General features: G+C 47.2%; 1 protein-coding gene across 1 annotated transcript; it reads right to left on the bottom strand.

Annotated features, from left to right (window-relative positions):
- Nucleotides 1-6,142: 6,142 nt before the first annotated feature.
- Nucleotides 6,143-12,130, bottom strand: FITM2 (fat storage inducing transmembrane protein 2). The gene is made up of 2 exons (XM_075438762.1): nt 11,949-12,130; nt 6,143-9,269 (listed from the first exon to the last, which is right to left on the bottom strand). Exons 1-2 carry the CDS (start codon nt 12,119-12,121, stop codon nt 8,627-8,629), a joined length of 816 nt encoding a protein of 271 aa, XP_075294877.1. The 5' UTR covers nt 12,122-12,130; the 3' UTR covers nt 6,143-8,626.
- Nucleotides 12,131-18,900: the final 6,770 nt, after the last annotated feature.

Genomic DNA, 18,900 nt, shown 5'->3' with positions numbered 1-18,900 from the left:
CTTTACACTTTGCCCTCAGCGAGGTGTGGGGTAACGGCAGCACCCAAGGGGTAAGGCTGGAAGGTGAAGCATCTCAGAGATGCTATCTGGAGCAATGTTTGCTCTGGGACACGTTACAATTCGCTGCTGGGCAGTTCTCTAGCAAACTGCCATCACTGCAGCGCAGGCTTGGACAGTGGAGGGAATGGCTTGTGCTGTATCTTGCACCAAATACTTCTGTGTACGTGACACGACCCCACCTAGGGCCCTTCTTCAGCTTTATCCTGTATATACTTATTTACCCAAGCAAATATTTAGTCTTCAAACTCTCTGGGTTTTAGAGGTAAATATGCTTTTAGGCACTTCAGGGCCTATATCTGTGTCAAAATGCTGAACCTGCAATCATCAGAGGGGAGAAAATCAGGGGCTACTTGTCAAGTCCAAGCCCTTCCGAGCACCTCCGAGATGGAGCTTCATGACACGGAGCGAGCTGTGGGTATCCAGGACTCGAGGAGCAGTCACTCCTCGTCCCTCCCACACCTCCAGTTTAACAGCCTCCCGATGGTCAGATTTGTAGAACTACAGCTTCTCAAGTCTTTTTACTCCTAGGGGTTTTGCTCAAAAGACGCGATTATGAAAACTGAAAACGTTCGTGTCAGTCTCGCAGCTGGCTGGCAGCCTTCTCCTGTGCTTGTCAAGGAAGGGAGCAGACCTCGCCATGCACAATAAAGGATTCCAAAACCAGGCTTGTGAGAGGACAGGGAACACGCCACATGCCTGCCACAGGTTGCCAAAGAAACCGAGATCTAGAGCTGCTTAAGAATTCCTACTGACCATCTCGTGGCCCTCTCAGAAATTAATTGCCAAGTCTTGCTCTGTTTCTGAATGAAAAAAACAGCCTCATCAGCCAACTGCAATTTCAGTATCCTGGCTAAGAAGGAAAGGCGGATGGTGATGGAAAAGCAATAAGAAACTTTCTGCTATGAAAGTAAATGAAGGACTTCTCCATCTGAGAACGGCAAACAGAAAACATTAAATCTTGTGAAAACATTTAACCTCAGGTTGCGTTTTGTGGCAGTCACTGCCATCATTAAGATTAAAGTCCAAACCACTCAGACTGGATCCCCAATGTGGGCAATGACAGCAACCAAATCTCTCAAGTTCCCGAGAGATACATGGGATCAAAGTAATATGGATAACATAACAGTATTTTGACATGGCCAGGAATAATATAAAATTTGATAATATGGGATTAAAAACTAAACCAAAGAACCAGGAAACAACACACAACCTAAGAGCTAACTACTGTAACTCCACACCTGCAGTTACCTGTGGAATTGTGGAGGGTAGGAGGATAATTTCACACCTGTTCACGCCACCAGTGAAGCTCCTCTTACTACACGAGTCTGTAGAAAAGCTGCTTTTGCCTTGGTAGGACAGAATAAGGTCCTCAGCCCACGTTCAGCAGGCAGCGCCCAGGCAAAAGTTCAAACCCACAGGTATGAATGGGAACAAAAGCATCTGCTAAGTACTGTGGGAACAGGGACAGATTTCATATCCCTAAAGGATTTCCTAGAGCATGGCTTCAGCGATAAATTAGGAGGGTTTCAGACCAAGCCGTTTTTGATACTGGATCTAAGATTTTAAGCAGTAGTGAAAAAACACTGGAACTTATATTCTCAGATAAAACACATTCACAACAAATTTCCTATTTTTCCCCTCCTGCTGATTTCCAAATGACATATTTACTATCATTGTCTTTCGCTCTCCATTTTACATGCTTTCCTCTGAAGGATTAAACAGAGAGAAAGGAGCGTGCTTTAAATGCATCACAGCGAAAGGAAGAATACCACACATGCCATAAATAATTCAGACGAACCATTGCTTTGTCAGAACCCAGCTGTCTATCGCTGCAGCGAAGGCAAGCAGAGGCTGTGGACTGCGGTAACCTGCGTGCTGCAGGCCAAGGCTCTACCTGCAGACAGCAGCTGCCAAAGCAGATTCTATTTCCACGCGACTTTGATGCTGAAGAGCGTCAATGAGCAAAGTGTCAACCTCCACCCGCTCTTTGGGAGCTCGCAGCAGTTTTTTCTTCCCTTTTGTCTCTCTCCTCTGCACAACGATCTGCTTTCAGCATTTTTTTTTTCTTTATCCCTCTTGGCTGTCCTACATCTCTCCTCTCTCCTGGACTTCCCTGCCGCAGACGGCCGGGGACGCATGACCATTTTCAGAGACACCTCTGTTGTCAGGAGCCCATGGGTTGTGAAGCTCTGCATCAGCGGACACAGCACCTCCCATTTCCACCTTCTGAGAAAGAACAGCGAAATGAGGGAGATGGAGTCTTGCCAAAGAGCTCTTAACTAACAGCACAGACCAACGACACCTTAGGAAGCCTTTCTTTAAAAACAACAACATCCAGCCCTCTAATTGCCTTGTGTCTTTGCCTTTTCCCACCAGCACCTCCTCTTTCCTGTGACCTAAATCCTTTTCAGCTCCAGGACAGTGATCCAAATAGAGTTACTGTGCCATCAGAAGTGAGTGTAACCAGGCTTCAGGGTGTTTTATAACACTGCAGGCACTTCTTGACATAGAACTAAGTATTCTACATAGTTAAGCGCTGTTTCACACACGCTCTTTCCACCACAAGGTCACGTCACACTGCTGCAAGCCTCCTGGAACACTCTTCTATTTTTGCTTACCAAAAGCAATTTATTTCCATTCCGTGCCCTCGGAGCCATCCATGACAGAACAGCAACAGGGAGCATCCTTGGCCACAAGCAAAAAAAACAAAACAAAACCCCAAACCAAACAAAATAGAACAAAAACCACTGTGGCATAAATTTTCCTCTTAACTTCCAAATCACAACAATCAACTGAAAAAAAAAAAAAAAAAAGGTCTTAAAAAACTCAAACCTCTATCACTCCCATCCTTCTAAAAGCCAAACCAGCCAGGTCAGGCTATGGCAAAGCTAGAGCAACAGTGCACAGTGCTGGGAAGAGCCGTGGTCTAGAACGACTCTATCAAGCACATACTAAATCCACACTCACCTTCCCTCGTCTGCAAAACACAGCACAGACCTTGAGTGCCATTCCGAATTGGCACAATCCTCCTGGGTTTGGGTGCAACAATTCACGCATCTGGATATAAGGCTAATAGGCTGTCTGGGCTTAGCATCATCTTTATTTTCAATTAATTTTGCCTGGCTTTCTCCATCACAGTCAACTATTTTGAGCCACAACCTATTTAGCTGAATTTTCCCCAGCACTGAGTCATGCTGTTCAGCCTGTCACTGACAGAGTCCTGGTGCGTGTAACCCCTCGGCACTGCTCTCCCCCCCCAGTCCCCACGAGACGGGGAAGGCTCCGCAGAACAGAGGCAGCGCAGGATTCAGGGAAGAGATTGCAGAACAGAGCTGACATTTAGGATAAGCCTATTTATTGCTCTAAGATCAACAACGCTTCCCACAGATCAAATGCATTAAACTGCATGACTGAGGGAATATATGACCTAAAACTGCAAAATGAACCCAGACTGGACATGGAAAAAGGCTTCAGAGATATGAGACGAAAAATAATCATCATTTGTATTTACTTTTGTTCCACACACTTCTTTCTTCAGCCTTAACCCACTGGGGAGACGCACAGTACAACTGCAGATCTTCTACCATTGGATACACTGTCAGGAAAAGCACAATTGAGAAAGGGCATTTTTCTGAGCACTTCTTTCCCTTGATATTCAACTCTCCTGAAAGGCTGGTAAAGATCTTCACCTACTGCTTACTTTGTGTGCCACAATATAGTTCCAGAGCTTTACAGAAAAGTTGTTCAGCTTGTTACAAGGCATTGCTTGTGTTTTGTGATGGCCAGAGGGTAGTTTAAAAAAAAAAAAAAATCTTACTACATAATTGCCTGAAATTTGAGGGACAGTACTCAATCCTGGTAGTCATTTCCACTTCATCTTTCCCAACTTGTAACCTCTATGTTCTCACTGTACACTTTGTTTAAGCACTGAAGTACCCTTCTCACTTTCACATGAATTAACAATTTCCTGCTAAACACCTGGGTGAAACTACTCTTTACGGAAACGCAGTGCGTGCTCCCCAGGAAAGGGACACAGCTAACCCTACCAAGGCGCCAAGTGGCACTGTCACGTCACTGCCTCTTCCCTTCCATGCGTTCCCACACAACAGGCGGAGTCCTGCTTCAGTAAATGCAGCATGTGCTTTTTTCCAGGTGAACACCGCAACAGACCAACTCGTTTTAACAACAATTAGTTATGAGTTCAGCCACAACAGCCTTTTTTGCTAGCATTAAGTAACTTTCATCTTTAGCTTTGGCAAAATATTTAAAAGAGGGGAAGACAAAATATAGAGAAAGCAGAGGTAAAGAGCATTTATTACTAATCTGCGCTTCAGGAAGCGAGACAAAGCTATGAAAAGAAATAAACCCAGGAAAGAGGCTTCTGAGAGAACAAACGCAGGCTGATCAAAGGGAAACAGCTGGAAAACGCTGATTGCAGAGAAGCTGCAGGAATCTGCTTTAAGCTACAGTGCAAAAACCGATACTACTTCACTAAGAAAAGTGACCATAGACTTGTGTTCACAACTAAAGCCTGATTTCCCAGTTTAACACATCACAGCAGACCCTACAGTTTCTTCCTTTAAAGTACACCATAAGGCATAACTGGGTGTTTCTCATTTCACCATGGAAACAGGATCCTTCTTTTGCAGCTGCTCCATGACCCAAGTTTCAGTACACACAAATAATTTGGCAAACCAAGAATACCATACAGCACCACTGAAGCATTCACAGAGCAAGTTTGCTTTGAATAAAGACTCCGATGAAGAATCAAACCCTAGTTTCAAGTATGTTTAAAATCTGAACTGTTCAGACAGCTCTTACAAAAGAACTAAACTTTCCCGTTTGCCTGATCTCACCTCCAGTTACGCAAACATCTGAAAGTCAGAGGTAAGCGAAGAGTGAAATGAATCCTAATCCAGCTGATATTCCCACTGTGCTCTAGCTGAGGCTCCCTTCCTTGCTGGCCCCAGCAAAGGAAAATGTTTAAGCCACTAAGACCAAGCACTGCCTCAGCCACATCAGTCAGGCCCAACACTACTTCTGCGAATCTACCTTGATAGAGAGCCCACAAAACAGGCTAAACAAACACAGACAATGACAAATTAGCAAACATATGTTGCAATAAGTAATATGGCAGTAAGATGCTGGAGACAAACATTCCCTAAATCATTTTACAGACAGAGAAAGACAGCTCAGCAGGAATATGAGGAATACTTTAATGCAGAAAAGCAGAAGAGGGAGAAACCAAATGTTTCTTGCAATTACAGTTGTTGTCTTTTGGATATCACTACAAAGTGTGAACATTTATCTTTAAAATAAAGGGTTTTTTTTAAAAAAAACTTGGAACAAATTAGTACTACCTGTTGCCAGTTGAAAGGATTTGTCCGTTTGTCAGAGGACATCAACTCCAGCTACTCACAGCACTGTTTCTCTTTGGCTGCAAATCTGTTGTAGAGAGGCCACATCTTTACTTTAATGATAAAAGTGTATTTGAGGTGCGAAGGAAGTCAGATAAAGGCGATGGCAAATACGTGAACAGAAAATTTGCAACCTTTCCAGTTAAAATACAAGGAAGCAGAGGATTACTCTCAAATAAGAGTCAAAAAGTGCACAGAAAAGATCTGGAGCACAAGAGAACCTTCTAAGCCAACAGCTGGCACACAGTCTCTGGGTACTGCGAAAGACACGTGCGCCAAGATTCCCACACTCGTGAGCAGTATTACAGCCCACGAGAACTTTCCCCGTACATTTCAATGGATTAGGCTTTCACTTTGCTGCAATAAGCAGCTGTCCATATCCACAAAATCAACTGCCTGATGTAACAGGCACATGTTAGGAAACTTGCTTTTGTCAGGCATGGCTTTTTTGTTCTGTCTTTGTTTTGTTTCTTTTTGCAGTCCGCACTTTTGAGAATCTGTACTATATTAACTCATTCAAATACTGCAGAATCATCAATGTCAGTTTGATCATGCATCTCAGTAGTCCCAAAAACACTGCAAGGCTGGATAATTCAGGGAAGTGAGGAAGAGCAGCAGCATCTTTACAGATGTCAGAAACAGATTCTCAAAGACACAAACGCTGATGAAGTTTACAAATGTTTTTCTTTCATTGTTTAAATAAAAGTTCTGAGAACATCCACATCCCACATTATTGCCATAATAAAAAGTTTGTATGACACTGGTTAGAAATGGACAGAAATATTCATACAGTGATTGCACAAAACATCTGTGGAACTGAAGATAACTTCAGCAAGTCAGTTGGTTTAAATGAATAGCATTTCCTGTTCCAAGGCCTTGTCTACATAGCCAAGTTACATAAAGATAACCTAAAATAGAAACTTAAACCTAATGAAATTAATCAGAAAACCTGCTGGGTATATAATCCTTTTTCACAGTGAAAGTGGCTTGCGGTCTAGCTTAACTCTATTAGGAGCAGGCTTACATTACATCAGAAGAATGTCTGCAAATGAATTTGCATCGTTTAAACAAATTTAGTTAAACCCAGTATGAGTTAATCAGTGCATATCTTCCAGAGTCAGTTTAAAAGGCAATTCAATGCAAAAACAAAACAAGCAGCTTTACAGAAAATACATAACCTCCTGAAACAGACTCTTTCTGTGAGGTGATTTGTACTTCCTAAGGATGCACAGCTCCCACTTGCCACTGAATTCAGTGGAAGTTCAAGTGAATTAAGCCCTCCTCAGAGGCAGACCACAAGTCTGGAATTAACACTGCTGTATTTATTGCAAATACCACCACTCTCGTGCTGGAAGAGAGCCGTTGAGATGGCAAAAAGAAATGTGCCGAGATTAGACTCCAGTGCATCACACTGCGCAGCATTCACGTTGGAGTCAGACGCTACAGACGGACCAAGTCCGCTCCCAGGTCAGCAGACACTACCTACAGCCTCGCCCACAGACCTTCTGGCTGTCTTGCCGTCCTGGTTTTGGCCAGGACAGGGTTAATTTTCACCGGACTCCAGGAAGGGGCACAGCCGGGGGGTGGTGGCTGACCCCACCTGGCCAAACAGAGCTGGGTATTCCATACCATGTGACGTCACGCTGGGTTCCGGTGGGGGGGGGGCGGTGCGGCGGGAGCTCTCTCGCGGCTCGGGAGCGTGCGGTGCCGGTGCGGTCCGAGAGAGCAGGTCTGTTTTTGTCGTGTTTTCTCCTTATCTGTATCGTTGTTCCTGTTTCCCTCTGTTTGCTGTTCTGTTAAACTGCCCTTATCCCGACCCACTGGTTTCTGCCTCTTTCTTCCCATTCTCCTCCGCACGCCGGCGGGGGGAGGGGCGGCCGCGTGGCGCTTTTGTTGCCGGCGGCAGCCGAAACCAAAACACTTGCTCTTCATTACAACTGTCAAACTGACTTTGTGCAACTGCGACACGCATAAGCCTTTATGAAATAATAAAAAACTTTTCAAGATAAACACCACGCTAAATGTTTGCTTGATTAGTAAAGCCATCCCACCTCAAGCCTATTCATGATACAATAGCAGTGTTTTATTCAGTAGTGGGTTCCCAGCCACATTAAAAGTGGCCACAGCCTTACGTGCCATGAAAACTAAATAGCTTATTGATATTGCTGCATATGCAAGAATAAACACTGCTTCAAGCACACTGCTTTACAGCTCTTAGGATAAACAACATCTTTCATTCACTACCAAGCAGACTGTTTGGGAAATAGCAGGTTAAGATCACTTGTTCGTAACACCAGAATTTCATTGTTCTTCTAGAAGAAACATACCACAAAGTACTCGTCATTGCAAAGTATACAACTCATAAGATTTAAAAGAAAAAAACAAACCCAATTCTTATATTAGACTTTCCAACAAAATTGGAAGGAGTTTGGGTTTTGCATCAAGAATAAAATGACAAAAAATTACTACAGATACTTCACTTAGAGTTTTAAGGCTTGTTTTTCAAGAGTTTCCTTCTCAAAGGCAGGCATGAATTTAAAGCCATAGTCTGCTTAAGACATCACACCTCAGATCTGCTCTGCTGCAGAAGATGCATACAGCCAAGCAGGATTTGTGGCAAGTCAGTGTATTTAACACTTCAGAACACAAGATGTTGTAGTTTCACAACAGAGCTATATACTGCTTTACAGAGTACTTAGCAGCACCGTCATTATTAGAGCTTTCCTGTAAGGCAATCAAACAGGAGTATTAAAAAAAAAAAGAAGCATGAGGTTTGGATCATCAGTGATATTTGACATAAATCAAAAAGAAAAGAGAGAGAATTAATATGAGATCAGTCAAGCTCTTAAAAGAGCAAAGGCCTCTGTCAGCCTTGGAGCTGCTCCTCCATTTATTAGTCAGAGAAACAGATCCAACTTCTGATTTCTTTGCTGAGAATGCCAGTCAGCAGCTCCTAAACAAGAGCAGAGCTCTTCCAATACCACTTTTTTTTCTCCTGAGGAAGAAGCTCATTACCACCTGCCAGCCATCAGCTAGTACAGATTCGGTTTCCTCCAGCCCACCACCTTGTCCCTCACAGTGCAAATACAGTAATCACTCCTACATTCAACTACTCCGGTACTGAAAGCAAAATCCAAAAAAATTAAAACTTATCTGCTATAACTGTATTTCTTTGAACTCAAAGGTATATTTGGAAGAGGTAGTCCAGGAGAAAAGGGTTTCAGGTACCAAAATCTGTATGTCCCGTACCAAGCTGACAGACCTATCAACACACCAAAAAACTTCTGACTGAAGTCATGGAAATACACAGCAGTGCATAGAAACATGAACACCCAGATCATGGTGAGAAAGCACAAGGAAATAAACAGGCTGTTGATCACAACACGCAGCTTAGAGTTCTGGTCCATGGACAAGCTTTCCAGCACAGCCACTTCCTCCACAATCATCAGAGCACAGTACGAGAGGAGAAAACAGTGCCCTGAGATGTCAAAACCATTCCAGACCCCATTGTCCTGGTGGCACTCCTGCTTGGTGGCATACAGCCGGTGAGGCTCGCCGAGTTTACCCGTGGTAGAGCACACGCCGGTGAGATTCTCGATATACGTGAAGAGTCCAGTGCAGACGTACCAGACGGCAGTGCCCACCAGCAGCGCACTGAGACGCCGCAGCACCATCAAAATGCTCTTCGTGGGACCATAGAGGAACTTGCTCTTGGCAAACTGGTAGGTTGTGACTGCGATGAAGGGCAGCAGAAGGCAGAGCGTCCATGCCCAAGCCACCTTGACAAAATACCTGCCAGAAAAAAGCCAAAAGAGAAACGTGCATGTGTGAAACTTCACAGGAGCTAAGTGGTGGTGCCTGAAGAAGTAGGTTTTCAAGGTCAGTGTTTAGAGCTGTCTAAACCAGACACTTGTGTCCTTCCCTCAAAGTAAAGCATAGCTAAAAATCTTAACCTTCTCCCCACTATTTCCCTTGGGCCCAGTGCCTGAATACTCCCCCAGCCAGGCATTTCAACTGTTTCCCAGGCAGCATTCCCTTGGACCTAGAGCCTTCGCTCAGACTTGCTGTTCAGATTTGCAATCGCTTTTACCCTACAGACCCGCTCAGCTCCACCCTACTCAATATGCCACTGCTAAGAACGTATTTTTAGCTTGCCACCCTGACCACAGTAACCCTTTCTCTGACTCTCTTAATCTCAATTATCTTTGCTTTCAAAGCCCCTCACAACCTCAACTTCTTAATTCCGAATAAGGTTTTGGCTGGGACAGACTTAATTTCCATCTCAGTAGCTTCTGTGTTTTCAATTTAGTACCAGAAGAATACTGGTAATACACTGATGTTTTCAGTTGTTGCTACAAATCAAGGACTTTTCCCAGTTTCCCATGTTCAGCTGCTGAGCAGGAGTTGGGGGGGAGCACAGCCAGGCAGCCAGCCCAAGCTGGCCAGTGGAAATATTCCACAGACATCCTGCTCAGTTTATGAAGGGGGCTGGCTGGGGACAGAAAGATATTCGGTTTTCCCGTTTTCTGGGAGTAGGAATCCTCTCTTGGCCAGGAGTTTGAACTTTTTTTTGGGGGGGGGGGGGGGGGGGGGCTGTGAATTGGTTGTCAGGTGGTGAGAAAAATTGTATTGTATATAGTTTTGTTTGCATATTCATTATTATAATTATTTTCATCACTAGTTTTAGTAGTATTTCCTTTGTTGCCTTATTAAACTGTCTTTATCTCAACCCAGGAGTTTCCCCTTTTGTCCATTTCTCCTCCCCACTCCGCTGAGGGGCAAGGGGAGGGGGTGAGTGAGCAGCTCGCTGGTGCTGAGTTGCCAGCTGCCGGGTTAAACCTCGACAATAGGATAGCTAGAAGGGCTGGCTCTTTCCCCTAATCAGCCCATGAAGCTTTCCCTTCCTCATCACCTACTCAAATAAACAAAGCACAATGGCTTTGTTCCTTTGCTGTCTCTCCAGTTGCCGAGAGCTTTCTTTTGGCACACTCAAATCCTTCCACCTCTAAATTCACTCTCTTCAAAATTTTTGCTGTGATGTCTATCAAATCTTGAAAACCAGCTGATGATGTGCTGATATCCTGTTTAGCAGGCAACAATATTGCGTAACTAGTGCTCTTTTAAAATCTTAATGTGGCGCATGTGCAAGTGGATTTACTAACAACTTAAGTCGTTAGGAGACCATGGCCTACAATCTTCTTTCTCCCATGAGCACCTTCCAGCGCAGCTTGCTTCCTATCAGCTGGTGGGAGAGGGGAAGCGTGCAGCCCCCTCCTTACCCACACCCTGGGCTGAAAAACAGAGACAGCAAAGTTCTGATCTGTGGCTGAGCTACAGCCAGACACACAGAGTCATCATTTAATCATCACCTCGGCTTTGCAGACAAAACCAAGTAGGAAGAGAGTTCTGTATCATCACTAAAACCCTAACAAAAACTGCTAGGGCCTTCCCCAGGATTTTGAGGATAACCTCCTTTACTCTTAATTTTACAGTAGAACTAGCATCTGTGTGGCAACTACAGCTGCTACCATGGAATAGTAATTGAGAATAAAGTCCTCATTTTATTGAGACAGTTAAAAGCAAAAAAAAATGCTGCTAACATCATTGCTGCCAGCAAACCAGCAGGCAAGCAATTTGTGGGGAAAAAAATTGCTTCAGGAACTGTCACTACAGATAACCTTCCTCGATTTAAAAAGGAAGAACTGAGCTGTGGTACGTTTTTACCGTAAGCTCAGTTTCACTCCAAGCGTTCCTGCCAAACCTTCTTTCCAATCACACCCAAAGCAGCTCCTCTCCCACCCGCCACCATTCGAACCACCGAAGCACAGAACTCCCCAAGTCACAGGGGAACCCAGCAACGCGAGCTTTACTGTCCGACCTGCAGCAGGCCGAGCGCGCGGGCACCGGCCCGGCTCATCGCCTCCCTGCAGCACGTCCCAGGGCAGCCTGAAAGAGTCACCGAGCCAGCCGAGTCCCCGCCTCAGTCCCAGAGAAGGGTGGCAGCGACTCTGCTTTCACAGCAGACCCCAGAAGACTTATTTTCTTCAGCTTGCTGTTAGCGCAGTAACTATCCGTTTACTCAAATGTGGGAAATTCTCTCGGAGCTAAGGAAGGAAAAAAATCCTTTCTTTTCCTCTGCCAACGCACACGGAGCGCGGAGCTCCGGCTGCTCAGAGCCGAGCGACCCCGCCCGACCCCGCCGGCCCCGGGCGCTGGGGGCAGCGGGCCCGCAGAGCCCCGCACCCCCCCCAGCCGGGCCCTGGCGCGGCCCGCGGCCTGCCCGCCCCCCCGAGCCCTCGGCACCGACGCTGCCCCCCGCCCGCCCGCCCGCCCGCTCCGCTCCCCCGTGCCGCCGGGGTAGGCCCGCTCGGGGCGGCCCGGCCCGCCGCAGGGGAGGACACGGGGCTGCAGCCCCGCTAACACCGGGCGCCCCCAGACCCTCCCGCCCGCCGCCCCGCCGGGTCTCCTCACACGTTGAGCGGGTTGCGCTTGTTCCGCATTGGCGTGTCGGGCACCAGGTCGCCGTCCTTGAGGGCGGACCCGAGGAGGACGATGGCGAGCAGCAGCCAGGGCAGGCGGCGGCGGACCCGCCCGGCGGCCAGCCCGGCCCGCAGCCACCGGCCGCACCGCTCCAGCCGCTCCATCGCCACCGCCTCCGCCCGCCCCGCCCGGCCGCCGTACCGCGTCACGCGCCGGCACCGCCCCCGCCGCGCCGCGCCGGCGCCCCCTGGCGGCGCCCGCCGGGCTGGCTGTGCGCATGTGTCGTGGGGGTTGGGGCGGGGCCTCTCTGTGTGAGGAGCGGCTCGGGGGCTGTCGTGGAGCGCTGTCGCCTGTCGCGATCGTAACGCAGGTTGCGTTCTGCGTCCGATGGGCCGGCTGCTCCCGGGCCGCAGCACTCGCAGCAGGGAGCCGCAGAGCCCTCGGGGCCGGAGGGGCCGGCGGAGGCGGCGGGCACCGCGCTGCCCGCGCCCCTCAGCACCGCGTCCCGTGGCCAGCCCGCGGCCCGCCCTGCTTCCCCGGGCGGCCCGTCCCGGTGCGTGGCACCCCGCTGGGAGGAGGAGTTCCTCCAGTACCCGTCTGCTGGATGGACCGGTTGGATCGGTCTGTCCGCCCATAGCTCAGCCTGAGGCGGCTTCCCCTCGGCCCGTAAATGAGCACCCACCGCTTCTAGAGGTGCCAGCTGCTCTGAGAGAGAGCGCCTCGCCACAATGGTCAAGAGAAAAACGGAGAATTTCCTCGCTCAGAATTTTTACTTTTGTTCCTGGGGCTTAAGAAAGAGGGAGAAGGTATTTGTGGTTCTCTTCATGCTCCCGCGCCTTTTCACTGTCCATCTTTATAGCTGGAAGTGGTGTCCAAGCACTGGCCGTCGCTCTGGTAGTTGAGACCCATTTCATCTGTTGAACTGCTGCCACTCATTTCAGCTGAGTTTTAAAAAGATAAAAAAGACGTCGGCAAGGAGAGAAATGGCTGAATGAACAAAGAGCCTTTATTCATCCCAATGGCCTCAGTACTCTGAATGTGGGGGGGCGGGAAAAACAGACCCTCTCTGAGACAGGGTGGGAAAGTATTTCTTGCCAGAGTGCGTTTTAAAGCCGGCTTGCAGCCATCGTCAGCAAATCTATGACAACATCTGGGCTGAAAGAGCAGGAGGACACATCAAAGCAGCTCCGGTAGATATGGAGACTTTCAGCTAAGCAGGTTACCCAGGGTAAATGGCATTTGGCAATTTATTAGGTGTTGTTTTTAATAAGACTGCCACGGCCATGTCTAGCACTTCCAGCCACAGCGTTGTACCCCTGAATTAGAAAAGACAGACAGCTGCGTTCACTCAAACGAGTGAGGATAAGAGGGGCTGGGAGCAGGTTTGACAGAGTCCGGCATTGTCTGCCTAAATCCCCCTCTGCCTTTGAAACCTCACCCCCTTTGCTTCCCAGGTTTGGGTCTCTGATCTCCAGACTGTTTGCAATGCCGGCGAGCGGGAGGTGGCGAGCTGCTCGGCTGGTTGCTAATGAAGCGTGCTGTGGAGTCTACCACACGGCAGGAGGATTTCATAAGCTTGGCACCTGTTCCAGATGAATGGAGTTGATGGCATGGGCTGGAAATCTGTCTATCTTCAGCCCAGCTTGAAATGTCTGAGGATTATCTCTGTAAATCGCCGATTCTCCAAAGTGCAGTCAGCAAAGCTCAGCTGGGTCCAGGTGGCCTGCAGATTTAGAGTAAATCTCTACTTTTGGGCCGTGTATTTGCTGCCATGTGCACCAGCCAAGGCCAACAGTCCTTTTGAGGTGCCGATTGCTGCTCCTCTGTAAAGAATCAGAGAAGCAGAATTTAGGTCTTTTAAAACTGAAGAAAATGCTTTTACTCGTAAGCAGAGAGTAGGGTTTGTTCTAGGGGGATTGCAGAAGGTTCCCAAAGAGCTCTCACAGACACCTGGTTGAGCTGCGACAGGTACAAACCACACTAAACTAAATTAATTTGTCAGGTATGGCAGATGTGGCTGTCCTTCTCTTCTTCATATCTTTTTCCTTAACCTCACCAAACCACTGCCTGACTCAAGCTGAAATATTCCAGATTATTTGACAAAAAAAAATTGGGTTGGCTTTTTTTTCTGGTTCAATTTGAAGCAAGGCCCGAAACAAATTGTTTCTCTTTCACTGAGAAATCACATTTTGCCTTTAAAGTACGCAGGGGTACATTTGTTAGGGGGTGTAGAACCACTTTCAGAGCTGAAGAGTGGTTAGGGAGCCTCGTCCCTGCAGGCCCAGTCACCCAGAGCTTAGGGCACTTACTCCGTGACAGGCGATGTGGAGATCCCAGCTGCCTGAGCAGAGGTTGGAAGTAAGATCCAACACGCCCGGGGAGAGCATCCTTACTCCCGAGCTGCGGCAGTTTGGGGGAAATCTTTCCTGGTCATACAGTTGCATCAGGTGTTTCACTGTTCATTGGAGCAAGAACAATGACACTATGAGTTGTTAATTATTTAAAATAATTTAGTTGCTTAGAAAATTAATTTATCTCATTCCAATGAGTCTGTTAATTGTCTCTTTATCTCTTTGATTGCAAAGAAGTTTGTCTTGCTGATGTGGGACTATGGTATGGATGCCTTCCACAGAACTGAGGATCATCATCAGGAAACAGAGTCACCCTGGTCTCAGCATACCGTCAGTGGAGAGACAACCTTAGAACCCTTGTCAGGAGCCTAGGGCAACTGTACGCCTAATTTGGGTGCTTAAAATGAGCTGTGGAGAAATTTAGACCTTCTTGCAAGACAGCGGCGTTTTGCTCAGGCTCATGGTGCTGCACTGTGGTCTGCTGTCCCCTCGACGCTGAGAAGATGATGCTGTGTGTGAATGTGCTGCAGCAGCATCACAGCCTCAGGTGTAAGTGCTGTGAGACCCAAATTCACAAGTTCTTCCTGCTAAACATGCTCAGAAACACTGCACGTTACAAGAAGGCGAGATTGTTATTGAAAAGTTGAATGTGCCTGGAAGCCATTTGCGGGATGAGTTACTGAAGTTTAATTCTTCAGCCCTGCAGAAACTTCAGCTGTCATGAGCAGGTGAGCCTCCCGGCACCGAAGAATAAACTGGCAAAGGTTTGGAGGTTCGCTGTAGAGCAGGACTGAGAAGTTTGAACTGAATTCCCAGGCCAAACAGTCAAACTAAGTCTCTTGCCTGTGCTAAATAGGAATCTTTTTTTTGGTGGGATTTCTGGGTCCACTGCTCTCTGTTGCAACCAAGGAAAGATGCCTGGAGGAGGAGAAGAGAAAAGCTACTCAATTTTTTATTTTTACAAACCACAAGCAATGGTTTGTTTCTGACGGGTGCCTGGGCGCAGGAGGGGTCTCACAGGCACGCCGACACGGCAGGGAGGAGTGCTTTGGGGGCACAGCCAGTGCCCCCCCGAGCATGCTGCCCAGCAGGACTGGCTTACCCCACCAGCCATGGCTCATTTGGCCCTGGGAGACGTCCTCTCTTCCCAGCTTGTCCTCCTGCCTCACAGCGATTCCCACACCCCGCTGGCCCCTGCTCACCCACCACTGCCTGCCCGGGGGGCCCTCGCCAGCCCCCAGCCCTTCCCTTTGGAAGCCAGGTGCTCGTGGCGGCCGTGCCGCTCATTCTTGCCGAGCCTCCCCTGCTCTCTGTTTTCCTTGGTGAGTGCTGCTCACATCTCCATGATTGATTGTGTTTGAGTTTGATTGTGGAGCGTCCTGGGATGTTTGCATGAGAGGTGCTACATAAGCATAATTTGTGCTGTATTTTCTTTGCCTAATAGGAGCTTAAGCTTAAAGTTTAAGATAGTTTTGGCCCTTTGCTGAGACACTGTCCATCAACTTTAGTGCTTTCAGCTCTACAGCCTTCTCTAGTCACTGTCAGCTTAACAAAGAAAAAAAAAAATGTGCTTTTTTGCCCTGTGTCAGTGATGCCTTTGAAAGGCAGCCTGGGGCAGAGGCGTAGCACCCTTCCCTTCACACTGGCCTAGATCTTTGCTGCCTGTCTCTGATGCAGAGGGATACTCTTCCTATGAGCCTGGGTCTTGTCGTTGGTCTGTGCAGAACCAAGGTTAAGTCTCGCTCCTGTGAGCGGATGCTGTGTTATTTACAGCAGAGATGCTGAGTCGAGAGACAGAAGGGAGAAGATGGTAACTCACCACCTGTGCGGCTGCCCAAACAAATGGCAAAGGTCTTTCCCAGTCCTGAAACCCCAAGAATTTTGGAAAAATGTGTGGAAATTAACCCCAGGGAATTTGTACAGACTGAACCATCGCTGGACCCGGCCTAAAAACCTCTGCAGGTCACACATTTCCCCTCCAGCTCTCCTCAGATGAATAGGAAGAGTATGGTCTGAGCTGCAGGGAATTTTCAGCATATTTGGTGGTTATATCCAAAGATCAAAATATTTTGGGATACGAGGCAAAGCATAATAAAGAACCAATTCAGTTTTCAGTGGTGCAAACTTGATGCTACAAATTAATACCTACTGCTACAAAATATTTACATTTCTTGTTCCGCACAGACAGATTGCAGCAGAGCGGACTAATGACAGGTTTTAATTTGGAGGAGAGAGTGGTCTTGTGATGAGCACAGACTCGGAGGAGCTGGGTTTAATTTGTGGCTCTGACAAACTCCCTCTCCAGCCATAGGCAAGTCCCTTAACCTCTGTATCCTCGCACGCTGAGTGGGATACCAGAGAGGTTCTGTTCTCCTCCTTCCTAAATTTCTTTCAGAGATAATTGTGGGGTTGCAGAGGGATACAATAACGGTCTGAAGAGCTTAAAAACCAACCAGAGTTCACAAAGATGTAAAATAGTTACTCTTCCTACAATACAAATTAAACAGCCCATTAGCAGATGAAGCAGGGATGAGATTACACGTGGAAAAAACATATAATTCATGTATCTAAGTGTACATGCGCTTGGGCATAATAATTAATCGTGTTTATCTATAATTGCCTGACTTCCTTGAGCAGCTGTGGTGGCTGCGTGTGCAGCTCCTTGCTGAAACATTCTCCTTTTTTTTGCACAGTATATAATTCACACCTTCTGTGTTCGCCAAAGAAAATCCTCATGCCCCAACACCTGCGTATTTGAATGAATTTGATTCTTGCAGCATTATCTTTCAGGGGTGGCTGCTGGGTAGGTTTTTCCCTGCCAGCCGAGTGGGCAGTGCTCTGAGCAGCACGGGCACTGGGAAGGAACTCCTGCCCAGTCCCAGTAACCTATCCGTTAGCCATGTGCTGTAAGTGTTGTTCGCTGTTTCCATTTATTCCCTTTCTGTAATGATTATCAGTCATGGATTAAACATCATGCAACATTCACAACAACGATTTCCACGAAACCCTTTGCTGGGTGGCCCTTGAGCTACTGTACAAAAATATTGCAGGTTTTTTTAGACAAACTACTGTTTATTGGAACTGATCAAATACAGGAAGGAAATGGTCTGTGCTTATTCATTCAAATACAGGAATATGAACTTTTCTGACTTTACTGGTGCATTTTTAGCTCATATGTTTGCAGGAAAGGACCAGAGTCATATATTCAGGTGTAAAATTTGGAAGTGACTTTGTGTTGATTAGCTGCAGGGATGACAGTTAATAGTCCTGGTTTCTTGACTGGCTAACTGCTATAGCCAGCCACATAACATAAGCTGTGGCTATTTCAGTCAAATATATATATAATCACAAATACTAAGTGTAAAATTAAAAAATACACATGCATAATATTTAATCTGTACTTTACTGGCTTGGTTAATTATATAAGCATTGGCTGGAAATGCAATTTGGATTTGTCCTGACCATAATGACTACTGAAATGCTCTGTAGATAAAAAATAATAATTACGAAAGATGTTCAAAGGGTATGCTGAATAGTCAGCACACTCAAAATTGTCACAGTCTTATTTGGATGTTTAATATAATATTTTGTTTGCAAATTATTTGTTCAGTTTTTTACCCACATATTTCATGTGCTCAGCAAGCTTGACACCTCCCACTCGCCTTGCAATGCTCTTTCACCACAGGGCTGCCCCACGTCTCAGCCTTCTGCAGAAGAAACAAGGACGCCCCAGGCCGCAGGGTTTATCAGTGTGGTCACCAACCTCGGGTGGCAACGGAAAGACAAGATGGGCAGAAAGCAAGGCGAGAGGACGCGTCAGTGCGAAGCGTGTTGAGCAACGCCCGCGTCAGCCATCGCCGGGTTTAGGGCAGTGGAGAAATTAATTTGCCTAAAGGAGAAGCACGGAGCTGTGCTGGTGCCTGGGCTCTGGTTTGTCGCCCTTTCCCCCCACCCTTTTCTCTCCCCTTTAGCTTCTGCAGGAGTTTGGGAGCATGCGCTTTGCTGGGTGTGCCTGCGGGGTCCCACCAGGCGCAGCTGAAGAGCTGCCATTGGCGTCAAATGCTCCTGAACAGCAGATCAAGCCTGAAGTGCTTGTTAGGGAGCTCCTGCCCCTTCTCCAAGGCATCTCACGGTATTTTACTGTCAGGCACAAAAGGTTGGCAGAACCATTACTGGTCCATTATGGTCTGGCCCAGTTTCCCGACATGAAGTAGACCAGACTGGCGGCTCTCGCCGAGGTAGCACATCCCAGTCTGCCAGGAACCGAGCATCTCCCCAGATACAGCGATCCAGTCTGCGTCTTACCAAGTGGAAGGAAGGTATGGAGGGTGGTCAACAGTGCATGGGGGGGTGTCACCAACAGCCAGAGGAGGAGGTGGGTGATGAAGGCTGTGCTCCTGCTGCCTGGACTCTACCTCTTCTGAGAATAAACAACATTTTTTCCCCCCCTCTAGCTTTAAATTTAGTGAAAAATAAAATTAAAGCCAAATCCTAGCACTTTAACTAAATCAGAGCATTTACCAGCTTCACTTAAAGAAACAGGATTATTTTCACAAGTGTTTATTTGTACAGTTCAAACAAGCTATTTTTTT

Source organism: Opisthocomus hoazin, chromosome 18 (genome assembly GCF_030867145.1).
Source record: "Opisthocomus hoazin isolate bOpiHoa1 chromosome 18, bOpiHoa1.hap1, whole genome shotgun sequence".
NCBI classification, from domain to species: Eukaryota; Metazoa; Chordata; class Aves; order Opisthocomiformes; family Opisthocomidae; genus Opisthocomus; species Opisthocomus hoazin.
Note: the sequence above shows the minus strand (reverse complement) of the source record. Positions and strands in the feature narration are given on the sequence as shown.